At 33.7% G+C, this 27,812-nt stretch overlaps 4 protein-coding genes across 6 annotated transcripts in view; 1 reads left to right on the top strand and 3 right to left on the bottom strand.

Annotated features, from left to right (window-relative positions):
- LOC107028803 (serine/threonine-protein kinase fray2) overlaps window positions 1–5,000 on the bottom strand; it is an 11,407-nt gene extending 6,407 nt beyond the window's left edge. For all 3 annotated transcript variants that reach the window (XR_003579991.1, XM_015230005.2, XM_015230004.2), the window contains exons 1-6: window positions 4,559–5,000; window positions 1,377–1,631; window positions 1,171–1,295; window positions 1,018–1,062; window positions 233–314; window positions 70–138 (exon numbers count right to left, since the gene is read on the bottom strand). Coding sequence is in view for 2 of the 3 variants with exons in the window: in XM_015230005.2 (XP_015085491.1) it covers window positions 70–138; window positions 233–314; window positions 1,018–1,062; window positions 1,171–1,295; window positions 1,377–1,631; window positions 4,559–4,726 (744 nt within the window). In the remaining variant the exon portion in view is untranslated. The remainder of the gene's footprint in view (window positions 1–69; window positions 139–232; window positions 315–1,017; window positions 1,063–1,170; window positions 1,296–1,376; window positions 1,632–4,558) is intronic.
- Window positions 5,001–5,642: 642 nt separating this feature from the next.
- On the bottom strand, window positions 5,643–6,765 carry LOC107027288. The gene has a single exon (XM_015228463.2). It carries the CDS (start codon window positions 6,576–6,578, stop codon window positions 5,853–5,855), a length of 726 nt encoding a protein of 241 aa, XP_015083949.1. The 5' UTR covers window positions 6,579–6,765; the 3' UTR covers window positions 5,643–5,852.
- Window positions 6,766–13,023: 6,258 nt separating this feature from the next.
- Window positions 13,024–15,919, top strand: LOC107028735 (metal-nicotianamine transporter YSL1). The gene is made up of 7 exons (XM_015229914.2): window positions 13,024–13,610; window positions 13,696–13,868; window positions 13,943–14,037; window positions 14,109–14,243; window positions 14,342–14,531; window positions 14,604–14,718; window positions 14,796–15,919. The coding sequence occupies exons 1-7, from the start codon at window positions 13,265–13,267 to the stop codon at window positions 15,731–15,733; spliced, it is 1,992 nt and encodes a 663-aa protein (XP_015085400.1). The 5' UTR covers window positions 13,024–13,264; the 3' UTR covers window positions 15,734–15,919.
- A 281-nt stretch (window positions 15,920–16,200) lies between these two features.
- LOC107028819 (protein HLB1) lies at window positions 16,201–27,648 on the bottom strand. Its single transcript, XM_015230030.2, has 14 exons — window positions 27,021–27,648; window positions 25,792–25,911; window positions 24,526–24,595; window positions 24,204–24,317; window positions 23,582–23,665; window positions 22,635–22,685; window positions 21,675–21,704; window positions 21,462–21,524; window positions 21,242–21,307; window positions 20,936–21,064; window positions 20,468–20,503; window positions 19,632–19,751; window positions 17,931–18,116; window positions 16,201–16,714 (listed from the first exon to the last, which is right to left on the bottom strand). The coding sequence occupies exons 1-14, from the start codon at window positions 27,548–27,550 to the stop codon at window positions 16,604–16,606; spliced, it is 1,710 nt and encodes a 569-aa protein (XP_015085516.1). The 5' UTR covers window positions 27,551–27,648; the 3' UTR covers window positions 16,201–16,603.
- Window positions 27,649–27,812: the final 164 nt, after the last annotated feature.

The raw sequence follows: 27,812 nt of genomic DNA on the forward strand, positions 1-27,812 counted from the left end.
GTGGGTACAATCGAATTAAACCAGTATTTAATACCTACTTATGAAATAATTCAAAAATGGAATTACTACCTTAGAGAATTTTTTGTCTCTGTCATAATCAAGTCCAGGAGGGGCATTCTGTATTGTCATCAGAAGTACCTGTGGCGAGAGAACAGAGGGTAACTTAAATAATGCATACTCAAGCACCAAGTTAAAGTATTGTTGTTGTCCCCTCTTGGAAATGAATAGATACCTTCATTGGAGGGTACTTTGAAAATGGTGCATGGCCATGAGCCAACTCCAGGGCAGTTATTCCAAATGACCAAATGTCAGCCCTGTAGAAGGAAGAAAATTAGAGTCAATAGCATTGATAATCTAAATACTCTCATAGACCCTGCATAAGTACACAAGCATTATACTTAGACAAGAAGAAAATGTAGACCTTTATGTCAATATTCAGAATCTCATCTAAGAGCGTGTTTGATAACTGTTTTAAGCACTTAAATTACCAGATTAAGTCATTAAAAAATAAGACTTATTTATACATAAACTCAAAATCATGTAATACTCCATGTGCCACTTAAATTGCTTTACCAATTTCAAGTAAACCAAAATTTAGTTATCACTGAAGTCTGAAAGACCACATATCCGAAAACAAGTTTCTAATCAACCGTAGTTGCTTATTACATGAACAAAATGCTTGGAATATGTTATATCATGAATGATATAAGCTTCATCATTACAACCTGATTAAGTCCAAGAAGCTAGCATTATCTAGTGATAAATAAATATACTCAGTTTTCGTTTCAAAAAAATACTAAAGAGGATAATTCATATTTGAATTCAGTGACAGGATTAAAATGCATAAACTTAATACCTTTCAGCACTAAAAGTTCATTAAAGTAATTCAATGGTACAATTTCAAAAGGAATTTAGCCTTCAGCTTTCTCAAATAGCTCTTAGTCAAGCATTAAATGAAATTTTACATCATAACATATGAAACCATCAAGATCTTACACCGTGACAGAGAAAACTCACTTAAAATCATATCCAGTTCCAGGCTGCAGAACTTCTGGTGCCATCCTACAAAATAAAAGTAGTTCATGCCTTGATAGATATGTAGTGCACGAAAAAACTTGCATAGAAACAATTATTGATGGAAAGTGACTGAAAGGATGCCTATATGCTCACCAGCACGGAGTTCCTACAAAGGTATTCCTAGACCGCTGTCTATCACCACTGTCAAACATGCATGCGGAAACACCAAAATCGCCCAGCTTTACTGCCCCATTAGTGTCCAGTAATATATTCCCAGCCTGGGATGAGAAAAGTGGTAGAGAAACCACAAATATCAGAATTTGAGGGTCAGAAACAAGGGAACATCAGTTTTAGCAAACCTTAACATCTCGATGTATGTGCCCATGTCGATGGAGATATTCCAACGCCTTGAGAGTTTCCTTCAACATAGAACAAATAGCAGATTCTTCGAATCCATCTGGATATGCTATTTTCATGAGATGTAGACAAGAGCCCTCAGCCATGAAGGGCATCACCACCCATAGGTAGTTCTCAACAACAAATGAACAGAATGACTTTATTACATTAGGATGGTCTATCAAACTCATAGTTTGAGCTTCCCTGCGTATGTCATCCTGTGGAGAAATAATTTTTTTCAGATACCTATAGCAAAATAGCAGCATAATCCTACCCAAATAAAAATGAGATTTCAAAATACAGTCCTTATAATATAACACCTCAATTTGTAACTATTAAGAAGCCTTCCTTGACACTTCTACTCCTCAAAAAGGAGTTGACGGACCAAAAATCACATTGAGAATAATTTTCTCAAAAGGCTTAAACTTTCTTAGAATGCATGCAACCTTGCTGAAAACAGAACCCTATGGACTCAAAAGATACAAATACTGCAATTAAGGTTTAATTGTTATGGTCTCACTTCCACGAGATAGTGGGATTTCACTAGGTATGTTGTTGTAAGAAAACCTCCAACTTATCTTTAAAATGAAATTAAAAAATAAGCCAGAATAGACTTGAACGAACAAAGAGGATTCATATAGTTGATGCCAAATAGTTTGGGATTCATTAATAGATATTTAAATTTGTTACTCTTAAATTCATGACGTTGTAATGGAGGAGGTTTGGGGGCCCCTGAAAACATTAACCAATCAATAAGTGGAAATATAAGATCCCAATTAAAGAATATATTAGGATCTTTTCCTTCTTTTGGATAGGAGTGTAGACCAAGGTTGAAAGGCCATTAGTTTAGCAGGTTAGTATGACATGAAATGAACATACACCAACTAAATATATTGTTTCCTAATAACATGGAAATGAAATTATCTGGCGACACCCACAACCGGTTCCCCCTATCAGAATTTTCAATCCAAAATTGTAGGTCGAAGTTGCAATATGACAAGTTAGTCCTTACTCCTTAACTATTCTATGCAATATGACAAGCTAGTCCCTAAATATTCTATGTAATAGATTTGAACTTGTTGATATGACTTATACTTTATATATTCTATGTAATCGTAGTTTTTCACTTATTTGCCCAATATAACTGTTCTTTATATATTAAGTTACTTTTTCGCGTCGAAGTCTTACTACACTAAAGCTCATGCTTCTATCTTTAGTTAAAAGCTAAAACACCAGCAAACACTTGGCAGTTTTCTATGTTTTTTGCCTTAGACAACACTGACCTGATAAATTTTAGTGGGTGCTTACATTGAATGCGTCGATCAACCTACCAAAATGAACTATATTATCACAAGTGGAAAGAAGCACAAAAATGTTGGGTGGCATGAAAAGTCGAAAATAGACCAAGCACAGATGGTTATGGTTACTTTCAGGGATACTTCCTCTCAAATATTTTCATCGGGCTGGTTATAGTAAAGGGTCTATTAATTGCTTACGTAATCTGCATTTACTTTTATTAAGAAGGAAACAAAGATGAATTCATTAGTGAAATAATAACTTCAAACAGATGAATATCATGGGGTTCAACTAGTGACAAGTCAAACAAGAACTTAATGAGAAATCCGCTAACAAAAAAAAAAGACTTCTTTGAATTTTGATAGCTACCGATCCCCTGATAAAATAGGATTAGTGGTGACAGGAATAATGTGATTTTATGTTGAATACTATAATGTGATGGTACTTGTAGAGAGAATCCACGGGCTTCTCAGATAACGTCCATCAAAGATGTAATTACGGAACAGTTTTGGTTTTGTTGTCCATTTCATTGTCGACCAATCTATCGCTCAATACAAGTCGCTCTTACATTTTTGATACTTTGTTATCTGATCCAACTAAAATTACATTACTGTGTATTATTTTTCTTTTCTTTTGCCCTGCTAAATAGTTTTGTCGCATATTATTATATTTCTATTTTAGAATACCCCCAACAACAATAACAAAGAAAAATAAAATTAGGAAATAAATTGCCATAGACGTGGAGCAAATCGCATTTCAAAATAGCCAAAGATCTTATATGTTCTTTTTATGCCCTTGAAGAGAACTTCATATGCATACATCATCAGCGGAACACCTAGCAAACCAGAATCTTTGACATAAAAGCGCAATCGAAAGGAGTTCAAGAAAAGAATTTAAAGCTTCCAAACCTGATTATTGTTACTGCCTTACTGATAGGTAAAACCAGCTGTCACTTCAGACTTGACCCAGTTAATTGATAATACTCTGTCATCTGATTACACACAAATTAACTCTCATTCCATATATCTATCCGTGCATTAGCGTTTAGTGCCAATGGGCACCAACAACAATGACGTACCCAGTGAAATCCGACTCCATGGAGTCGGGGAGGGTAGAGTGTACGCAAACCTTACCACTACCTCTAGGAGGTAGAGAGGTTGTCTCGAAAGACACTCGGCTCGACAATGAACACCAACAACAGCGACATACCCAGTGAAATCCAACTAAGTGGGGTCTGAGAAGGGTAGAGTGTATGCAAACCTTATCTCTACCTCCTAGTGGTAGGAGGTAGAGAGGCTGTTTTGGGAAGAACCTCGGCTCGTCAATGAACTCCAACAGTGTGAAATTAATACAGGGTCAACAATAATACAAAATCAGTGACTTTTTTTTTATGACAGAAACCCACAGGTAGAGAGGCTGTTTTGGGAAGAACCTCGGCTCGTCAATGAACTCCAACAGTGTGAAATTAATACAGGGTCAACAATAATACAAAGCCGCTACCCTTTTGGGTGCGCAGGGTAAAATCAGTAACTTTGTTCAATCAACATCACTTGGAGACACCAGAACTGAGTCTTGTTAATATTGACTGCTGACAAAATACAAGGAGTAAAAACACGGACGTATGACAAGTCAAAGCAAACAAACAATTGAAGCCACGTCCTTTCAACTCTATGATCTCTATACCCAATTTGCAATTCTAACCACCTATATCCATTAAGATAAACTAAAACTACATCTATAATTCAATACTAGACATCACAAAGCAAAATATAAATTAATCCGCAAGTCAAAGTCAATTATTTCCATCAGCAAACTGAGAGAGCAGAAAGCAGAAGAAATATAGACAAACCAGATTGCTGTTACAGCGATCGAGATCCAAGCACTTGACTGCGATAACTTCATTGTAAGGAAGATAGATCGCTCTATAAACTGTTGCACTCGCTCCATAACCGACTTCTTCGAGAAGCTTGTAATCATTTGGATTCGCCGAATAGTTTCTGGGACCGCCGCCGCCCATCGCCGCTGGGACCGAATAAGCAAAATCGCTTTGTTATAAAAGTGAAGTATAAGTTGCCGATTGTGGAAATGGCCGTTGAAATTGACGGAAGAGCATCGGAGAAAGTATTGGCAGTTGAATGTAGCTCACAAATGAACTATTCTATGACAAATTATCGATAATATTTTATTACTACTACCTATTTTGTTTTTTTTGTTTTTCTCTAAATTCTAGGCGATAAATAATTTAATTTACTGAAAGTGATTTTACTTTTATTTTATCATTAGGGGATCTGTTGACTACCATATAGAAGGAGATGCCTCGTGCCAGCCAGCATATGGATACGTGTAATTCGGGTCTGGGTTCCGGATCATAACTTGGGTGGCGTAGAGACGCTGACGTGGATACATGTATCTCTGCGATGACACGTAGCCCTTGCCACGTGTCAATTTATTTATTTATTATTTATAGCAAACAAATAGAAAAAAGAAAATGAGAATTCAAATTACTTGTGCAATAGTGAATTAGTCCTTGTTTTATCACTTATAATCGTAATAATAAACATAAGATTGATTAAGTTGGTGTATTAGATGAGAAAGACAGGAGATTAATCTTAGATTTTTTTAAAAAAGTTTAGTTCTCACAGGAGATTAATCTTAGATTTTTTTTAAAAAAAGTTTAGTCTATTTGTATTGACTTAGAAATTTACCTGTGTGACAATTACCAAAATTGAATTGCATCATCTCCCACCCCATTACTTGTGAGCTTACAATGCCCAAAAGTGTGTTTTCATCTCTTTATGACAGTAGTATTTATTTAAACTACTAAATGGTGGAACAATTGAGTGATTAACGATTCGAAAATTGCAAAGTGATAAAAACAAGATGGAATAACAATTCTAGAATAATTTATTTTTGGTTTTTAACGAGCCTAAATGTAAATTAAAGATAATTGCCCGAAAATTGTGTTTATTAGCAAAATATGAAGATCCTGTCTGTAGACTTGAATACTTTGCACAAAACAAAACTTTCTTCTATATCCTATTTGTTAGAAATTAGTAGCAGAAAAATAAAATTATAAGGTATAAGTGGTGGAGAAAATGTCTACGCAGGATTATTTAACCAAAACAATCTTGCATTGAGTTTTTTTATATGAATCTCCTCCTCCTTCTTAAGCTCTTTGAAGAAGCTCTAGAGACCAAATAGCCCACCCCCACCCCAAGGCACATCACCCATATCCCTACATCTACTGCCCACCCAACTCCCTCCGCCGTATCGGTGCCGTCCGAATCGTCTTCTTCACCTTCACACTCCGAGCAGCAACAAGTAGACTCGTCATGTTCAACTTCTCTTTGTTCAGGAATCTCCTCCAGCTTCTGAAAACAGCTCCTCCGCCGTGATCTCACCGTCATCTCCACCTTCTCAGTAATCACTTCCGGCGCGGCGGTGCGTCCTTCCACCGCCACACACACCTCTGCTCCTTTCACTTTTAAATCGTCGTTTTCCAACAAAGCGCACTTGCAATCGATTCTCCAGTTCTGTAGATCTTTCATGAAAATACCTTTTATGAGCTTTACATCAGCCATGAATATTTCAAATTTTACTCCTTCACTGGCTTTAACTCTGTCCCTGCTTCCGTAAATAACACCTTTCGTTGTTACCTTGTCAGCTGATACAACCCGGTGAAGCGTAACGAAACCGGGGGAATTGGATCGGATTTTGGAATCATTAATCTCTAATGGACTCTCACTAATTCTAGGGAGATAATGCAGAGTTAGAGAATCCGGTGAGACGGTTTCAGTCGGTGATAAATGGAGATAAAAGCCTTTGATTTTCAGGCGATCTTTCTCGTTTGGTTGAAATCCTTTACACATTTTTGCTGGAATGAATTACTCATGAGGAAAGGAAGGGAGGGGGGTGACTCTTTTATGAGGGGCAGGCGACGTTTGTTTTGGAATGAATCTTGGGGCTGGAGTCTGGAGAGCACACGGTTTTGACTATTTCATATGCTCAGCAGACAGAATAAGTTAGGGACGTGGAAGGTGTGAGTTTCACAAAACGACAAATTTTACCCAATTTAATATACTACTTCATTTGTTATGACATATTTTAATTATATAGAAAATTAATAAAAATGTGATTTTTTTTTTAAGGATTTTTGATCTTTTATGACACGATATAATAAAGATAACACCAACATACTCACTGAGTAGATTCAAGAAGGATATCATCATCTTGAAAAGAAAGAGAGGTTTTTAAAAGACTAGTGCATCAAATTTAAAACATCTTTTTGATCACCATATAATAAAGGAAAAGAGTCAAATACATGAACTATTCAAAATTGGTTAAATTTATACATTTTGCTTTAAAAAATCTTTATCTATACATTTTTTTGGCTCAAAATACTTTCTAATTAGTCAAATAATTCAAAAACACCTTTATTATATCAATTTTTTTTAATCCAAAACAGAGAAAAATGGGTAAAATTTGCCTTCATTCAAAGTTGGGTAGTCTAACTCCAGCCTTGCCTATTGATAATTCATATATCGAGAAGGTTGCATGTAGAGCATGCTTACTTCTATATACAATACATCTTTACTAATCTTAAAAGAAAAGGTGTCACGTAAGTATTTTGAGGATTTTTTCTAAAGTCAGTTGAACTTTAGCCCAAGGCTAACACGGGAATACCATTTTAATGTGTTAGTAATATTATTCGCTTTGAACCTAGGTCCACATAGCTTTATAATGCGTCACTAATTAATAAGACTTGCTTATTTATATATTCAATTACAGGGTAATGTAATTTGAAACTAATAAAAATGTGATAATTTTTGGATGATTTTACTCTATTTTCTGTATCAAAAAAAATTAAATGAGAGGATATATAATAAATTGAGCCTAAAAGAGTATGGAAGGCGACAAAGTAGGAATGTGTATTGGCCAACAGAGTTTTGATATGCCGCGTGCTAAGGCTTTTTGTTAACCCAAGTCGCAGAAAGTAGCCATACATTGTACTTATGCGCAATTTGCTCTGCACTTGTCTTTTTTATTTTTCAGCAATTATTGAAACAGTTAGAAATATATATATATACCCTTCAAACGGACTACGCAGCCATATATCCAAACATCGATAATTATATAAAATTTTAATATTGCATTTTTTTTTATGTATCTATAATAGATATTGGATCTTTTTGTTGAGTTATATTTTGAATATCGCTGTTGAAAATTCTGATTATGCTACCATTTCACTTTAGATCTCTTGCTTCGGATTTGACAATTAATAGAGCAGTGCAAATACTAGAAAGTAGAAACATTTGGTTTGGGCCTGTTTGAAGTTGAAGTTGTGGGTATTACATTACAACATCAGGTCCACTTCAAAAATGTATATTGGGCCATCCTTCTGTGAAACGGATTACTTAGTCCTTGAATAATTTTGGCACTGAAATTGGATAATAGTAAATCTAAGTGACTGGAAAGCACAAGAGAGTTATCAATCTAAAATCTTTTTTTTTTTAGACACATATGTTAAAAGCTTAGGGATGAACACAACAAATTATAGGTAAGATTTGTATCATATGGTGTTTTCGGCTCTATGGCAGATATTGGACACATATAAAGTTGGTAATCAATATATATATATTTTGTTACATGTTAATATCACCTCATCAAAATTCAAAAGTATCGTGTAGCTTTAGCTAAAAATATTCACTATACTTTTCTGTATCCTCAATTGTGCTTTTCGGGAACATTAAACTAATTGTTGGAGCTTTATATATAATTATTATATATATATACATATCATGTAGTATCAATTAATTAATAACTGATTGATGGCTATTCAAGTACCGTCATCAAACAAGAAAAAGAGAAAAAAGCGAAAAGATTCTTGTTTTCACTTTTAAGTTTGTCAAAACTCTACAATGAGAGTCTTTTTTATTTCCGTTAAGTAATAATAAATTTTATTTGTTAGATTTAACAGACGTGTGACCAAGTATTTAGCAAGAGAAGATATATACTGGACAAGTATGAAGCTAGAGCGTATATATTTCTTAATTAACTTTATTAATCATGAAATTTACCTGATAATAAAGATCAAAGATGACAATATATCAAGTTTGGCATTCATGTTTGATCTTATATAAAAGGTGTGGACTTTGCAATTTTTGAGTTATAAATTTTTTTCTTTTCTTTCACTCGATCCCTCTTTTAAGTTAGATTCTTAAGATATAAAATCGGATCTTCTATTGTAGGAATAATTAAGTAAATTAGTAGTTAGAGAGGAAATTAAACACTTGAAAGAGACTAAACTTGTAGAAAGGAAAAATAATAATGTAGAAAATGAAGGGAGGTGAATAAAATTGGTAGATATGGAGGAAATGTAATTATGAGTTAACTATAGTTGCAAATTGATATAAAGCATTGACTTAATAGAGTGAAACATTGTCACTTTCGAATTTGGAAGCATCCATCAAGTGGCGTGTGTTTGCCTCTCTTACCGATCAATCAAATATCAATTATCAAACTATCATATTCTTTTTTTTGTTTCTATTCGATTTCTAAGGTAGACATTTTATGTAATTGTTCAAATCAAAGATAAAATACCTTTTTATTTTTGTTCCTTTATATATTCTTCTATATACATTTTTCCTATAACCATACAAGTCATTGTAAAAATTATGAGAATAATTTTGTCCATACGCAACAAAGATGTGTTTTATTTATTCTAATTCAGATCGAATACTTTTTTCTTTCTCTTTATAAGTTCAAGAAACAAATACACGCGTATGGAAATATGATAAAATAGTAAAATTACAAGTTTTTTTATATACTACAATTGATCAAAATTTGAAAATATATAATATAAAACTAAAATTTGGATTAGTTGAGTCAATAAATCTGATAGGCTAAATGCTTCTAAAAATGTGGACTCAAAATTCAACCCCACACTACTATAGGAGGGATCTGATCTTAGTTTTACTGATAGTGGATGTTTTCAACTCTTTTTTTTCTTTATTAGTTCATGTCTAACACATGCATGTTGAGTGTCTTTGTGGGTGTTTTCAACTTGGACCATATATAACTAGTTTGTGGATAAAAAGAAAATCAACTTTCTTAACATATTATTTTCTTTTAGTATACGCATCTACACTAACATAAATAACATATTTTATGAGGTTAACTTAATTATTTAATAGATAAATGAAAACACATGAAATATTTTTTTTTGAAGATTTGAATCAAAATATCTAATTGAAACAGTATTTTATTAGGATCAATTAAGATGTTCAATTAAAATAATTTAGTTCAAATATCTAAATAGTATTATGGTACCATGTCCCATACCCTTATAACTGAATCATCCATTTAAGCCAAATTAGTAAGTACAATAATCTTAACTGCATTTGATTACAGTTTGTTTTTTGTACTGTATCATCTTTCTGATTTTTATAATATTCTTTATTCTTTGTTGCTTTCAACAAGGAGGTGATGATGATGATGATACTCCACTAAAAGTAGTGGAGGTAGGCACAAATAAAAAGATAAATCAATTCATTAATTATATAATAAGTTTATACTATTAATTTAACGGTAATTTGAAGCTACTTGACACTATTAATTACGAGATTAATAATAAAGTATGAAAAAGATCAACTCTACCTTTGCGAGCTTTACAAAGCATAGAACTTGATTTCCCATAACAAAGAAAGATATATACCATTTGCACAAATTCCATGTATGTCATTGAGCATTAATTATGGCATAAATTGACAATTAGCGTAAAATTTATTTTTTGTATTTATTAGTAACTTGTTTTTCACTATATTGTGAAAATCTAAAATTTGATTACAAGTATTTTAGAAAAAGTCATTTAACGATAAAGTTGGAGAAAATAATTAGGAGAGTATTTCTTTTAAATTGATCATGTGAATTAAGTATAAGAAATTTTTGTTTGTTTTTTTTTTAAAAAAAAAACTATATTGAACAAGTAAAAAATAAATCAAGGTGGACATGAGGAATATAGACTTTAATTAATCTGAAAAAGCTTGATAACTAAAGTGGATTAGTACAAATTTTGTACTACAAACTCCAATTAATTTGTGAGTAATTGATTAAAGAGTAAAGAAAGGAGTATGATTAAGTATATAGCTAGGTGTCAGTCCCCACGTCTTCCTCTCTTTCTTATGCCTAATTTTCAGCTAAATGTTTCCTAAGTACTAATTGTTTAAACACTCTAATTATTGCATTAAACAATGTTTGGATCTTGTTTTACTAACTAATCAAATAGTCAAGTACAAAAAGTCCAATTTGGGGCCATACCTATAGATATTTATAGCCCACTTGTTTGAATTATATCAGTCAAAATGAAACAAGATTATTTTTATATACCAATTATTTCTCTCTCACTAGTGTATATATTATATCAAAAAAATATTATTCTTGTAATAATTACTAGTGTTTGGATTCGTCTAGTTAGCTAGGCTGAACTTTTGTTCTCCCTAGCTTATCTATATATAGTATGATGTTTTAAATATAATTTTACTCATTTACTTCCTTCATTTTAATTTGATATTAAATTTTACATTTTTATAATTTTAAATTTTAAAAAATTTAAAGTATGTTAAAATATTTTTTAATTTTAATAGTCTAGAATTAAAGAGAGGTAAAAAGAAAGATATTCTTTCTAGAATGAACAAATTAAATTGATAGGAATATTTTGTTCTCTTTAAAAACCTCTTTATAATCCTTTAGTTTCTTCTTTTAATATTTTTGTATGTAACAGGTAGTTCCAACCTGTCCAATTTTAAGCATCATCTCTTCTTTGTTTTTTTTTCTCTTTGAAACTCAGTTAATTTAATTTTACTTTAATATAAAATATTTTTTATTAAAAACAATTTCACTCACAATTTCTAATTATAAATGGAGGGAGGGTACTACTTATTACTACCATTTTATACAACACTACTACTTAACCACTATGTACACATACATATTAATTTAAATTTGATTATTTATGTAATTTTAGTATTAATCAAACATATTTTAATTTTTAAAGAATATTTAATTAGTTGTCATTTGTCAAGCAACCAACAGGAAGCATCTTTTTGACTCTTTTAGCCAATCAGATAAAGATGAATGAATTTTCCACTGTCCACCTCTCTTATTCATCTTTTATTTTATTCATATATAATTGACATATCACTCATTATATTCGAAAAATAATTCACAATCATAATATTCGAATATATTTATATAGCCTTTTGGAGAACTACACGTCTTTGTCCAAAAATGCTAAAAAGGTTGATTTTTAAAGAGCACAAATTCAGTTTATTTCTAGATTTCAAAATTAAACATAAAATAAAATAACACAAAAGAAAGAAAGAAAGAGACATGAACCAAAAGTTGGGTTACTTTATGATGGAAGAACCTCCTCTACTAGTTCATTATCTTCATGTTTTATTTATTACTTATATATATATTGAAACAATTAAAAAAAAGATTAATTATAAGTATTGACTTAATCGTATATAAAATATTGTATTACTCTCTTTTAATAAGTTATCATATTAAGCTTGTTTTCTAAAAAGGTTTCTTGTAACTATAAGATAATTTTCTATGATCTACATCATATATATTCCATATATAGCAGTCATATTTATTGAAGCAATTCAATTGACACCTTATCTTCAAAAAAATTACTTCCATATATAAATATATTGAATTTCATTGTCTTTTTCATCTTCTTTTAAAAAAGTAAAAACTTCAGTTCTGTCATAGCTTTACTAATCATAGTAGTGCATAGAAATTAAATTATATCCTAAGTATTATTTTGAACTCAATAACTGTCGTCTAAGTCTTATATTTTTATTTTAAAAATTCATTATATATATAAAGAAAATTATTAAATCATAATTAAATAACTTTAAAAAATTAAGATTTCAAATTCGTAATCCCAAATATGCGTGTAGTCACGTAGAGATCAATGGTTTGCATGCCAGCAAGATACTTGTTAAATAAACTCTCTCCATATATGGTGGTTATTATTTCTTCTTTTTGTGTGTGTTTGTGGGTACATACATAAACAATATTTTTCTTTCCTTAGTAACATGAGAAAATAATCCTCATAAAATTAGTCAACTTATGCGCTACAAACAACAATTATAATTTAAAAAGTAAAATCTTTCAGATATATACCGACTTTATTAGTAGGATAGAAAGATTATTTTTGATAGATTCGGCTCAAAAATAAAACAGTCAACTTACAGTATGGAAGGCAATATTATATGAGTAAAAAAAAAGTACAAAATCCAAAATTCTGGGACCAGAACCCATATGAAGAAACTCTAGGAATTGTTTACTTCATTATAAAAAGTTTTCATTCTTTGAGTTTAATATCTTTTTTTTTTTTGGTAAAAATATTCCCAAGAACTATTAGTAGCTCTACTTCATTATATTCGCTTTTTACTTGTATTCATCTTATTTGTAACTTGTACCATTGAAGAAGCTAACATTAGGTATTATTTATTTTTATAATAATTGAATTGTTGCAGTTGAAGTGATGAATAATAGCAACAGAGAATTAGAGGAAGTTGCTATGGAGGGGGAGGGGGAGGAGGATGAGATTGCGATGAGAATTCAACCTTGGACAAAACAGATCACGTTACGAGGAATCATTGCTAGTACAATTATTGGTAGCATTTACAGTGTGATACAAATGAAAATGAACCTCACAACTGGGATCAATCCTAATCTCAATGTATCAGCTGCTCTTCTTGCCTATGTTTTCATTCAGGCATGGACTAAGATCATTAAAAAGATGGGGTTTGTGTCTGTTCCTTTCACAAGACAGGAAAATACCATGATACAAACATGTTCTGTCGCGTGTTACAGCATTGCTCTTGGAGGTAGGTATATACATATCATAATGTTTTTTTTGATTATATGATATTAATGTTGTGAAATATATATATATATTTTTGGAATTTTCAGGTGGACTAGGATCTTATTTATTGGGAATGGATAAGAAAACATATGAACTAGCAGGGGTTGGAACGGTTGGAAATACATCAGATAGTTATAAGAAACTTGAAATTGGTTGGATGATTGGATATCTTCTTGTAGTTTGCTTTATTGGACTTTTTGTATTAGTTCCACTTAGAAAGGTACTTCACTAATTCTTAATCATTTGAAATTAATTAATGAATTGATGAAAACATCGTTTTGCAATGATACACAGGTCTTGATAGTGGATTATAAGTTGACTTTTCCAACTGGAATGGCAACTGCTGTTCTAATTAATGGATTTCATGGAAAGAATGATAAAAAAGCTAGGTAAGCTTTCTTCTTTTTTTTTATAGTAATTTTTTAAAATTATTTACTATAAGTTGTTGATTATTTTGCAGAAAGCAAGTGAAAGGTTTCCTCAAGTTTTTCTCCTATAGTTTTAGCTGGGCTTTCTTTCAGTGGTTTTATACTGGCAAACAGGATTGTGGATTTCAACAGTTTCCTACTTTTGGATTAAAAGCCTGGAAACAAACGTATGTCTTTTTAAGTTTAAGCTCAATACCCCTTATCTAAATTAAATGACTATTTTTTTTGTGATCTGCTTAACATATACATTTCTTTTGTGGTCTAGATTTTACTTTGATTTTAGCTTGACTTACGTGGGAACTGGAATGATATGTCCACATATAGTAAACATATCATTGCTTCTTGGGGCAATTCTTTCATGGGGTGTTATGTGGCCTCTCATTGCAAAACTTAAAGGAGAATGGTTCCCTGCTGATATATCAGAATCCAGTATGAAAAGCCTTAATGGTTACAAGGTTAATATATAATAATCTCTCTCCAAAATTTTCTACATCATTTTCTAGTACTATATGTTTGTTGCTATATAGGTCTTCATCTCCATCGCGCTCCTCCTTGGTGATGGGCTATACAATTTTGCCAAGATATTGTATTTCACACTGTCTAGTGTTCACGAGAGGTTCAAACGCAAAAATCTTAGTCCAGGTAAACTTCAAAATTTAGCGTTAGCTATAAGTACTGTTATGTATGTATGATGATTAATCAAATACTTGGATTACTAGATATATCAGCAGCAGGGGTGAGGCAGGAGAAGAAATCAGAGGATGTGAAGTACGATGAAGCGTTTGTTAGAGAGAGAATTCCAATGTGGATAGGAGGTGTAGGGTATTTAGCATTGGGGACTATTGCTGTGATTATGATTCCATTGATTTTCCATGAGATCAGATGGTATTGGGTGATCCTAGCTTATCTTTTTGCTCCGTCTTTAGCTTTCTGCAACGCGTATGGCTCAGGCTTGACTGACATAAACATGGCATATAACTATGGTAAAGTGGGACTTTTCATGATGGCTGCATTGGCTGGTAAAGAACATGGTGTCATTGCTGGTTTAGCTGGTTGTGGTTTGATAAAGTCAGTAGTTAACATTTCTTGCATTTTAATGCAAGATTTTAAGACGGGGCATTTAACATTGACATCTCCAAAAACTATGTTTCTTAGTCAGGCTATAGGGACAGCGTTAGGCTGTGTGATAGGTCCATTATGCTTCTTTTTGTTCTACAATGCATTTGATATTGGCAATCCAAATGGTGAATTCAAGGCACCTTATGCATTGATCTATCGAAACATGGCTATTCTCAGTGTACAAGGTGTTTCAGCTTTACCTCAACATTGCTTGCAGCTGTGTTATGGGTTCTTTGCATTTGCTGTTGCCATAAATTTGGTGAAAGATCTTTCTCCAGAGAAGATAGGGAAGTGGATGCCATTGCCTATGGCGATGGCGGTGCCTTTTCTAATTGGTGGTTATTTTGGTATTGATATGTGTATAGGGAGTTTGGTTGTGTTTGTGTGGCATAAACTTAACTCTAAGAAAGCTAAGGTGATGGTTCCAGCAGTTGCTTCTGGTTTGATCTGTGGAGAAGGTCTATGGATTCTTCCTTCATCTATACTTGCTTTGGCCAGGGTAACTCCTCCAATCTGCATGAAATTCTTGGCTTCTTGAAGAATTTCAGTGTCCAACTGGTCCATAAAAATGAAAATAACTAATGTACTGATTTACAAGAGAATTTAAAGTTACCTACAGCTCGTGTCGTTTATTTTTTTCTGTGCTCTTAGTCTAGGAACTGATAAAGTTGTATCTCTCAGATGAAATTTATAATGAGAATGGGTGGCATTCATTTACAATAAATTTCGATATCCCGTGCAAAGTATTACAAGTTTTCTGTAAGCATTGTACATCCATCCAAGAACAAAATAGAAAAGAGAATAAGGCATATAAGAAAGAGAGGTGAGAGTAATAACATTGAAAATACACACTAATTAATCATGTTATAGGCACAAGTATGAGTGCAACGCTTGCATTCATTAGTTTAGAGGGTGCGGGGTTGATTTTTAAAGAGTGTTTTCTATCAGATTATTATTATAAGTAAAATCAATTGCACTACAGTAAATAAACACGAATAACCTGAGAAATGGCAAGTAACTAGATATGATTAAGGATCAATCGTGTTGACAATGTCTCTGAATATATCTTAAATCCTTACCAAATGCATAACTAAAACAGCATTTCCTCTTTCAATTTAAATAAGCAAATCAATTCGATAGACGATCACAAGAAGAACCCTCTAAGAATTTAATTAAGAAAGTCTCTTCCTTAATCCACATCTATGAAACATCAGTACAAGCTCAAATATCTGTAGTCCTGTGACGTACGTCCGCTTAAAAGAGGAACTTCAATGAACCTCATTTCATGTGAAAAATCAAATAATATACAAGTGTACATTAGCAACAGACTCCAGAGGCTAATAAATCAGGTTTTTCTCGAGCAGGAATCCCACCTTTGAGGTTGATCATATAGTTACACGCAAAAAGCTTATGAAGTGATGATGCCTGCCAAAACGTCACTCTTGCCCCTTGCACCTATCGTGTAAACCAAACGAATTGCATCAAGCCACCAGTCCAAAGATTCCCATGAATCAGCGATCTGACAAATAGAAGAATGTCACAAGATCATGCAAAAGGAAATTTTCCACGGAATGTTAAATACTTTAACTCCAAAACTGAATGTAAAATTTAGGAGGTGTTCCAATCAATGGAGTAATCTTAAAATGAACATATTTAGAACTTCGTTTTCCCACTCTCCTTCACCTACAATGAGGAGCTCATGGAGAACATAAAACTAATGAGTTATGTTTCACAAATAAGAAGAATGACGATCTGCAGACAATGTTCATGTTCACCTCTGGGAAACCATTTTATATGTTCTCTGAACAGATCAAACGTAGATAGCAGTATGGCACTTTGTAACGGTAGCTTAAAGTTTGCGAAATTACCAGAACATCTTTGTACAAACCTGAAAACAAGTCCTATCTAAAAGTAATAATCTCCAACTCGGAAAGTCCGGAGTGAAAATGTAATTGAGTGGGCTAGATGTGAGATAAACTGATAGAGATATGACAAATGGGTCTGTTCAAAGAGAAGGTAAATCTGAAGACAACCCAAAATGCAGTTTTCAGATGTTACAAAAGTAAGCCTTTTTGTGGCATGAGAGTAAGAGAGGGAAGAAGGGCATTACAATCATGGAAGGTTTCTCACTATGACCACAGAGAGAAAAAGTAGATTTAACATAATAAAAGTGGGCGTAGATAGATCATAAAAGTCAATTCGTTCCTAAACGATAACCAAATTTCCATCACTAGATGAAGAAAGGTGAGTGGGTCATCACAGCAAACAGGTCAAGGACAGTAATGGGTAGGTCCGAGCTTGATGGCAATAATATTCCATAAATTCCAAACGCATAGGCAAAGGCACTATGAAAGGATGGACCCATTTTGCAAAGGAGGCGATGACTTTACGAATATCAAATCATCTGCTAAAGGAAGCAATTAGAACACCCTGTGTAGAAACCATTAGCTTTTGTTGATGAATTATAACTAGTCACCCTCCTTATAAAATAAACCATAAATGACTTGTAATTTTCATTGGCCGTGTTGACAGAGAATATGATGTCTCCAATTTATTGGTTTGTATAGGACTGGATTTGTGTTCTGACCCTGATTATCATCAAGTTAGAGAATATAGCAATCAAATTTCTACTGCTCTCTAAGGCATATTTATCCATGAGCTCAACTAACTATCAGAAGTAGCCACAGGAGACATCATAAGTGGAAAATGTATGCTGAGAAAGCATGAAGAATTACCATGTAAACTGGCCCATGAATCGTATCAATACGGAGGCCTGCACCAGGTGGTAATGTAAGATCTGCACAGGCTGATACAGAGATGATATCTGGCACATCGACTTTAATTGCTTGTCTACTAGGACTCATATCTGCTGAATTTGATGAAAGGCTACTTGACATGTGTCTTTGATCAACTTTACTGATCTGCCCAAGCAAGAAAAGGAATTAGTTAATTACTAGTAAGAAAACTACAATTATATATCAAATTAGACATGCAAGAGCATTCAGATCCATCATGTTGAAGACGTAATTAAGAATATAAATGTTTTCTCTTTCGGTATAGCTTTAAACTTTTAAATGAGTTGGTCACACACTTCAACATGGTTAAGATCAGGTTGATCTCCTATGTTCGAGTCTCACTGCCACCTATTATCAAAAAGAATTTTCATGTGCTTGGCCATGAAAGAAAACAGAGTTGCATGTGAAGAAACATGTTGAAGTCATAACTAAGAACATGAAAATGTGTTTTTTTTAACAACTTAAGCTTTTAAATGAAATGGTCACATAATTCATCACTACTAAAAGGCAAAAATATCTTGTCATCTACTTGATTGATCTAAAAGAAGAACATATCACTTTGTGTGCATCAAATGGATTTAAGGTTGACCTTTAGGGAAATAGAGCATTCTCCAGTTCAAGACAAAATAGCAAATGCAAATAGTCACAAACCTGTGACATGGTAGGCTTTACATAACTGATATGCAAGGCTAGAAGTTCAAAAGGATCATGCAAACAATGATAAGCAATAATAGTAAGGTCCAACCACGTGATCTGGTCATACTTTTCCGTAGTTGAAAACAATTTAGGACCCATTTGACCATAGATTTTTTTTTTGGGCATAATATGTTTGGCCACAGAATTTGTCTAGTTTTTTGTGAAATTTTGAAAACCAAATCCCAAAATCTACTAAAAACGTGATTTGGGACCAAAATGTAGCTGATGATATCCTTTTAAATTTTAAAACTAACCCTAAACTTCTATATTTTATAAAAAAGCTCATCTCTTCATGACCCCAACTAATTCCTACCTACCCTTTTCAGTCAACTGATCTGGAAATGCATACTCACCGTGAAGAGATTATTCGTAGAATGTGGAAATATTATATTGAAAAATAGCTAGTTAGTACTGTTGTTATTATTTAGTTTTTCACTAACGAATCTTCGTAACTAATTTTAATATGACAAATTATAGTAGCTAGTAATTGTGTTATTAGTAGCTTTTATTAAAGTATTGTATTATGATTTTAGGATAATGTATTATCTAGTTTATTATAAAAATGATAATTTTGTGCCGAACTTATGGATATTTTAGCTAGTTTTTAGAACTTATGGGTACAAGTCATGTTTCGTGCTTTTTAAAAGAAAAAGGTGACATGTTTCCGAAAACTTTGGCCAAAAACATTTTGAAACTTCAATCCAAACTTCACCCAAATCTGATTTCCCAACATTATTTGGGAAAATCTATGGTCAAACGCTAGCTTAATTTAGATATGCTATTATATTTGTGGTGAAACCTCATAGCATGAAAAATTTTTGAATGCAAGACAGGTTTTTATATGAAGCTAGACTTTTAAACTCTCCATGAAGAAAAAAAGAGCCAGGATCGCGTAAAAATACTGAGTGTTTATTGTTAACAAACTGAGGCATGGAATGTTTTCACCTGTTGAAGTCCTTCCTGATTCAAAACAAACTGAGAACGCTTCCAGTCACTGTGTGGTGCGAGTGGATTACCAGCAGGTGGTGAAGTGAGATATCCGACCTTCAGGTAGGGCAGAGGTAGCTGAACAGAGAAGTGCTTTTAGAACTTGATTGCATTATTTGACAAACTTACATTCCTAGTCAGATCAAATATGCCCAAAGAAGAAAAAGCTTCAACACATGCTTATCTCAATAAACAAAATATTACATAATAAGAGCTAGTTTCACTAGACTTTTGACGGCAAAGCAAGAGGCTTTTTTTAGTAAAGAAAGGGAAGGGATCCAACATAGTAATGATTAATATTAGAATTACAGAATTATCTTGTGTAGTAACAAATAAAAACTTGTTCTCTATTTTCTCAACAACCAGAGAGATTAGTTTAAGAGGTGAAACCAACTTTTCATTGACCCTTCTCCTTTTGCTTTTGCCGTACTAAAGAGCTCCCTTGAATATAGGAGTACTTGATTTTTCATATATCAGCTCTTAACCATTTTGAATTTTGATCATCATAATGAAAAATTGTTATTCCATGATATGCCAAAATGCTTTCCACTCTTTTTGAATCGAAACCTTCTCCCCTCATCTATATGTTAAAAAGATTAACAAAACTCTCATTTTGATTCTTATAAGATTTCAAATCTATCAAAAAATAAGTTTTATCTCCTGATTGGGTGCACTTCTCTTTAGCTGCATATAATTTGAAATATACTCCTACATTTCAAGCATAATAAAACAAATACAACAAAATAAGAAGGGGGACTATTCAGAGACTACAGGATCCAAGCAACAATACATACCATAGATCGCACAAGCTTCAAGGCACTTGTATAAACCTGCATAACAACAGACAGCTGAAATGAGGACAATGGAGAAAGCGAGAACTGCACAAGTTAAAACAGAAGAATAGCACTGGATTGCTGATGCCAACTTTCCTTCACAAGATAGCAGAATTATGATTAAAATCTTGAATTACAAGCAATGTGTATCACCAGGGTACATAGTTTAGTCTCTTTTGATACGGTTAGTCAAACCAGAGTATAGAGTTAATAAGTGATAATGACACCAGCACCAACAGTTACCAAGTCAGTGGTAGATTAGTTTGAAGAAATTGGAAGGGAAGGCACGGATTAAAAATGACGCATTTCTTAACTTTACTCAATGTCTCCACTGCACTGCTTCCCCTTATCATCACAACCATTTTTTATACAAACAGAAATACAATGGAGATAAAATGGAATCATATATTTCAAATATAAATGACATACCGAGTAATTTGGTTTAAGTGCATGTGCAGCAGCAATGTAAATCGCAGACTGGCTGTACAACTCATTAGGAGAAATATCTTTAGCAGTAACAGCTCCCCCTGTTCTTGACATGTCCTCTGCTAATCCATACTGCAAGAGAATGGTGCAAAAAGAAGGTTATCATCATTTCCACTTTGTCCTTTCACAATTCACATTGTTTAAGTTTTTTCAATTTTCACTTGAAAAAGGAGGAGGTTGCTGTAAATGATCAACACTCTCCCAAGTCCCAAGTACAGAAGCCAGAAGGAGCAAATATGTTAAACCCACCAGAACAGTTCCAAGGTTGTAGATTGCTCTATGGAAATCAAATTGCAGCTGGATTGCTGCACGAAACTGCAAGTTCATATGAATTAATGAGTGACGTGTGAGCATAAACAAAAATTATATAAACAATTGTTCTAGAATTCTACCAAACTACTGGACCTAAATTATTTTGCAGATTATTCTTCATATTTAGATTTTAGGCTGTGTCAAATAACACCAGTACCTTACTGATCGCTGTTTTGACAATTGTTAGTTTTTCTCTTGCAGGAACAATTGCACTGAGTTCCTGGATGTATTTCAAAAAGCATAAGATCAGATTTCATTCAGCAAACTGAAATACACAGCAAAACTCAGGAACTATAATGACATAAACTACACTAACAATATTTAAAGTCTACAAAAGATTGTCTAGAATAGGGTTTTCAAGTAAAGATACCTGCAGGGCAAGTCCCCAGTTGTTCAATGCCTGGAATGACAGTCAAGGCATTAGAGTAGGAAAAACTCTCAAGGACAAGAGATCAAAAGTAGATCAATAGAAGGTAAAATAAAAGGAGAAAAGCAGCAAAATACATATAAAAAAAATGAAGGCCAACGTCTACTTAACTAGGGATGGAAATGGGGAGGTGCAGGTTGAGCTTAACCCGCAAAGTTTTAATCCGCCCTGCATGAACCCGCCCCACATAGTTTTTTAATATTTTCTTCTTCTAGTTAAGTTTGATACTAAAAATAAAACTCATAAAAACAAATTCACTTTTACATTAAGTTGTATTAATTTAATAGGATAAGTGACTTCAAATCTTATTTTTTAGAGGTCAATTGGGAAACATGTGAGAACTTGAATTATTTTTTATTGAACCATTTTCATTTGCTATCTTGAATGTAGCTTTAAAGAAATTATCTTAATAAGTAATAATTTATCACTCTTATAACATGTAAAAAAAGTAAATGAAGTTTAAACCCACATAAAATCACATATACCCCCGCAACCCGCCCCCGGATTAGTTTTAAAAACACAGTTCAACCCGCCCTGCATCCCACCCATCCCGCACAACCTTAAACCCGCCCCACCCCGCATCCGCCCCGCCCCATTGCCATCCCGATGCTTAACCAGAAATTAACAAGCATAGCATATAGAAAATTGTTCAACATAAAAAAATATTAAATAACTACAACTGCATCCTTTAGAAAGAGTTGTATGATATACTGGTAAATTGGTATATCCAAAGAAATAACAAGGCCTTTGTACTAATAAATAGGAAAAATCAGAAGAATATCTTGGTATTTGTGATGATAAAGCCTTCACAAAAAATAGAATTCGAAAAAACTATAGTCTGGTAAGGAAAAAACAGGGACTAATAGAAACTATTACGGTTAATTAAACTAGATTAGAAATTACCTGTGGACTGTTCCAATTGAGCTGGACAGCCTTTTCATAATTCTTTGTTGCCTGAAAATTTAGAAGAATAAGAAAAGTTTTTTGAATAAGGACGAGTTTTATTGTTTTGATGAAATCATAAGTTGCCAATCAAAGCATAAAAATTATGTTTGTATTCTACAATATTTCTAGAAATATCAAATAATACATCTTCTCTACTTATATAAGTTTTAAAAAACAAATAGAAGAACGTTGGCAGGATTAAAAGCAGTTTTTGAACAAAGTTGAGGAAAGCAGAAAAGGATGAACATGCTTGTGAGCCGTGGAAAGGTAGTTCAGAGGCGGGAGAAGGGAATGATGTGGAACAGCGATAGAGGATAGGAAGGGCGACAGCAACAGATGAAGAGGAAAAAACATATGGGAAGGAAATGGTAAGAATATGGTGACGAAAATTGGGTTGGGGTTGGGGAGAAGGTGGGAGCGCTAGTATTGAGGATGGGGGATAAAGGTAAGAGTAATGTTGGATGTTGAGAAGAATAGGGAACAAATAAACCAGAGACACATTTTTCTTTCTTTTTGGTGTTTGTGCGCATGCATGAAAGATGTATCTAGAACAGGAACAGTTACAACACCATCGTTTGAATTCTCTTTTCCACATTTTGAAACTTAAAACAGGAAACCAGTTCTTGATACCAAACCGTCCCTCAATTAGGTAACAAAGAAATAATAAGGCCAATGGTACCAAAGTGGTTGTTCAGATGTGACAATAATTCAGAATAACTTCTACTATCAAGAAAAAATCAGAATAACTTCGCATATCTTCATCCATGGTTCTTGCAAAGGTTATACATCTATTGACAGAACATAGAAACATAGATGAGGAAAGATGCCTCCATCTATTAGGACCAAACAGACTTTTTTTCGCCCATGAGGAAAATAGAGAAATAACATAATGAAGTTAACAATACCTGCTTCCAAAGTTCTTCAGCTTCTTTTGTACGACCCCGGATTTTGGCTCGATCAGATATTGCAATGGCCCAATTGTAGTAAGCCTGAGATAAATAGGAACAAGACAGAGATAAAACAAGAAGGAAAGGCCTGTTCAGCAGCTGAAGAAATCTTTACCAATCTTCCATACCATGTCATAAGTATATATATATACATGTGTGTGTGCGCACGCGCGCGTGTGGTTGGGTGCATGCCAATGTTAAGGATAGGAAACTTCTACAAGCAATACGAATTGCTCCTGCAACTTAATGTCATTCACTTCAATGGAAGTGGACAATACAGTATTAAATTTGCAATTTGGTACAAGGTAGCAGGTTTTGCTGCTGGAGGATAATGAAAAGATAATATCAAAAAGAAAATCATCAGAGAGAATACTAATATGTATGAAATAGTGAGAGATCATAACATAGGCCAATAAATAGTGACTTTTCATATATAGTACTCTGATCTTCAGGTAAATATTACTTAATCCAACATCACAATGTAGCCTAGGCCAGTTACATTTACACAAATTACATCTTAAATAAATGAATTGTAAAAATAAATAAATCAAAAAAATAATAAAAGGTTTTGAATACATACATCATTCAGCGTAGGACAAAGGCGAGTTGCCTCCTCATACTTTTTGCATGCCTGTTCGAGCAAAGAATCTTTTGAAGGTGAAGTGGAATCTGGGCTTACATTATCTGCACTTTCCTGCATGAAAAGTCAAAATTGGGAATTATTGAACCATGAATAATTTCATGAAAGAAAGATTCAGATCCTTCAATAAGTAGATAATAGGATTACTCTTTCTCAAATCATTTTTCCTTATCTTTAGGTCGTTCCTAGATAAAGCTTGCATAGGATGACAAAAAGAAAAATTGCAAGACAATCAGTCCAGAAAACTGAGAAATCAAATTACCTGAAGAACCAGTGCCCAATTATACAGTGCATCATAATCTTCTTGATTTCGCTCCAGTGCAGTAGCATACCTGTACAAAGATCAGAACTCAGATAGGCCTTCATGAACTCAAGGCTTAATATGTGAAATATTTCTATGCAATTCAGAAAATTGATCCACATGAATTGTGCACAAATGCACTAACCAGACCAATAACAACATACTTGTTGTAATCCAAAAAGTGAAGAATACATTAACCAGACCACAAAGAGAAAATAAACAAAGTCACCAAGAACCCCACATTGACACAGAAATGAGAATCTGTTCTCAACATGACATGGGATAGATGCTGAAACTGTCGGTTTTTTTCCAAGCTTTTTTTCTTCTTCTCCCATAAGATAGCAGTTCATTTTGTGGTCCTAGCGGAACATTTCAAAGTATTCAATTGACTCGTGTTTTGATATGAACAAGCTTACACAGAGCACTCAGAGAATACTCTATCAGATCCAGTCACGAACTACTTTAAAGGGGTAAATATCTCACATTCAGATCATCCATGGAGAAAAGTCCTGGAAAACGGAACTCCCCATAAATTGGTATGTGTAACTTGGCTGGTGGCTAAGGAGGCTTGCCTAACCCAGCACAACCTACAGAGAACAGAGAAGGGGAATGTATCTATAACAGATGTGTTTTGTATGACAGTATACGAAGATGCAAATCACCTGTTCATTCACTGTAAATTAATCAATTGGATATGGAGCATGCTATTGGATATATTTGAGGCGAAGTGAACCATGCCAAAGACAATAAGGGAGATATTGATAAGCTGGACCAGAGGAGGAATTTGGTTAAGTTCAAAATTTAAATACCACAGTTCAATTGTATGGTGGATGCTTTACAGTGAAAGAAATCATTAGTATTCTGAAGAAAAGAAGGAAAGCATGCTCAGATAGATATAATTGCTTTTGTGTCAAGTTTTGTGGAAACGAAATTGATACCACGTTAGACTTCTACTTTCTTTACAGGATTGAAGAGGAACTGAATTTTTTCCTTTTGCAATGTACACTCCCGGAACCCACTCAGTATTCGAGAAATCTCAATAAAATCATTACCTATCAAATAATAATAAAAAAAGAACTCTGACTCCTTGAAGAAAGTGAATTGTCTGGAGGCCTCTCGATTTACAAACCATAAAACTTGTCATGAAATTAGAATTCCGAATGACAGCCTAAGCTCAATTAAGATATGCAACACCATAACTAAAATGGTGCTAAAGATTAGATGTACCTCCGGGCAGCATATGTTAGAATCCGTTGGCGAGATCGGCCCTCCTCGTCAGCACCTGTGACACTGTTAATCAACTCCAAGGCAGCATTACTTTCTGTGTGCTGCTGACTGCTCTGTTGACTGGAGAACCAAATTCACAAGTAACAGGAAAATGTAAGTTATAGGCTTCTTAATGTTCAATTAAAAAAAGAACGAAAAACAGTAGATGTCATGACGTATTGAGGTCAAGCTGAAGTATTTGTGGTTGTAGAAGTGATTCAAAATAAACAGCAGAGATTACTCAAAAGATGATAGGTTGCATAAATTGATTGCATGGTTAAATCAATCAAAATGCCTTCAGATGTCACATCTCTGGAGAACTTAGCTATAAGGAGCTATTATTTTAACATCAAATGGAACTAAATCCTTTTAACTCTTTCAAATTCAGATTCAAATTTGGGACTAGATTGATGTAACATCATCACGAGGTGTTAAGTATAGCTCTTATTTTCAGAAAGTGGTTCTGAATCTATTCTCAAGGATCAAAACAGAAGCCTCAACTACTTTGAAACATGAAGTACACGAGACAAACTTTCAGCTATTAACCCATGACTATGCCATCTAGGAACTCGAAATATTTTGAATTCATTTTGTGCTTTAGAAATTATTTTTGTGTTTCATTATACCTACAACAATATCAGTGGTCAAGACAAGAAGGTGTGATACCTTCAGATGCTGGCATGGTCATAACTCATAAACCAGCCATCATTTTCTTCAATCATGTCAATTTTCTTGTCAAATTTTGTTAGTGCTTTGTTTACTTTCATTCATGGTTATTTTCTCCAAGTGAGTGTGCTTACTTGCCTTTGTGTCTGTTATACTATAATCTTTTTTACTTCTCTCAAATTTTGTTTGTGCTTCATATATTTTCGTTCATGATCATTTTCATCAAAACCACCTGAACTTTGTAAATTTCTACTATCGGACAATACATCAGCTTCTTCAATTAACTAGTTTTGTAGTAAACTTTTCTTTGTCTTTTAATTATCTTCATCATGATCATATCTGCAGTCAGCTTATAGTTAACTTGGATGAGTAAGCTATACATTCGAGAATGCACTTTTACTACAGAAGCATCTGATTCAATCTAGCATGTTGATGATAATTTTTTAGTTGATAAGTACACATTAATGATATTTTCAGTTCTGCAATTGAAATTGCATTTTATAGAGAAGCCAGCGAACACAAACCTGTGAGGTGTGTCGCTTTCTCTTCTTTCAGCTTCAGAATCTTCATTGGCATCTCCATTCTTCAATTCATCCAACAACTCTCTCATTGTAAATGTTCGGCTACCTTCATCCTTTTTTAGCTGCTTCGAATTACTTCCCGTTTCATTAGATTCAACAGTATCACCCTTCGGCTCATCCGCCTTGGGATCTGAATCATCTGAGTTGTTCGATCGGATCAACTCCGATGCCTCTGCATTGTTCAATTGTACATCTCCAGACTCGTTAGAAGTATCTCCCTCATTTGCCTTGGGATCTGCATCACTAGCCTCGTTGGATTTCATCAATTTGTCGTCAGGTTTTGAAGCGTCTGCATCGTTTGACTGTACATCTCCGGATTGGGTAGCAAATTCCTTGGATTTCTCGTGTTTCGGATCTCCAGCACCGTCTGCTGGTGCTTCCCCCGACAGGATCGCGGTGTCTCCTGGGTCAGTCACGGTGGCCGGAGCTTCTACTTCTTTTTGCAATTCCGTTTGGTCGACGATTGAGGACATGGTGATAAACAGCGGAGGAGTTAACAATGGCGAAAATCCGTTTGAATGTGAATCTCCGAGCTAATGACGAAGTACATGTGACAAAATTGGTTTTGATGCAAATTACAAGGACCAGTAAAGCATAAAACAGAAAATGCTTGGGCTAAAGCAGCAAAGCTATAACTTTTGAGGGTTACGACAAATTTACTGAACTTTAATGGAAGGGAAATAATATTATGGATTATATGGAGTAGTTCGCAAAATGAACTTTTTAGGTATACTA

This window comes from Solanum pennellii, chromosome 8 (assembly GCF_001406875.1).
Source record: "Solanum pennellii chromosome 8, SPENNV200".
NCBI lineage: Eukaryota > Viridiplantae > Streptophyta > Magnoliopsida > Solanales > Solanaceae > Solanum > Solanum pennellii.

Excerpts from the sequence above, each read along its gene's own strand:
- LOC107027288 (XM_015228463.2), bottom strand. The coding sequence starts at position 6,578 with ATGTGTAAAGGATTTCAACCAAACGAGAAAGATCGCCTGAAAATCAAA.
- LOC107028735 (XM_015229914.2), top strand. The coding sequence starts at position 13,265 with ATGAATAATAGCAACAGAGAATTAGAGGAAGTTGCTATGGAGGGGGAG. Across the intron at positions 13,869-13,942 it reads TATTAGTTCCACTTAGAAAG|GTCTTGATAGTGGATTATAA; the intron begins GTACTTCACTAA and ends AATGATACACAG. Across the intron at positions 14,038-14,108 it reads AAGAATGATAAAAAAGCTAG|AAAGCAAGTGAAAGGTTTCC; the intron begins GTAAGCTTTCTT and ends ATTATTTTGCAG.
- LOC107028819 (XM_015230030.2), bottom strand. The coding sequence starts at position 27,550 with ATGTCCTCAATCGTCGACCAAACGGAATTGCAAAAAGAAGTAGAAGCT. Across the intron at positions 24,596-25,791 it reads CTAACATATGCTGCCCGGAG|GTATGCTACTGCACTGGAGC; the intron begins GTACATCTAATC and ends ATCTTTGTACAG. Across the intron at positions 16,715-17,930 it reads TTCATGGGCCAGTTTACATG|ATCGCTGATTCATGGGAATC; the intron begins GTAATTCTTCAT and ends TCTATTTGTCAG.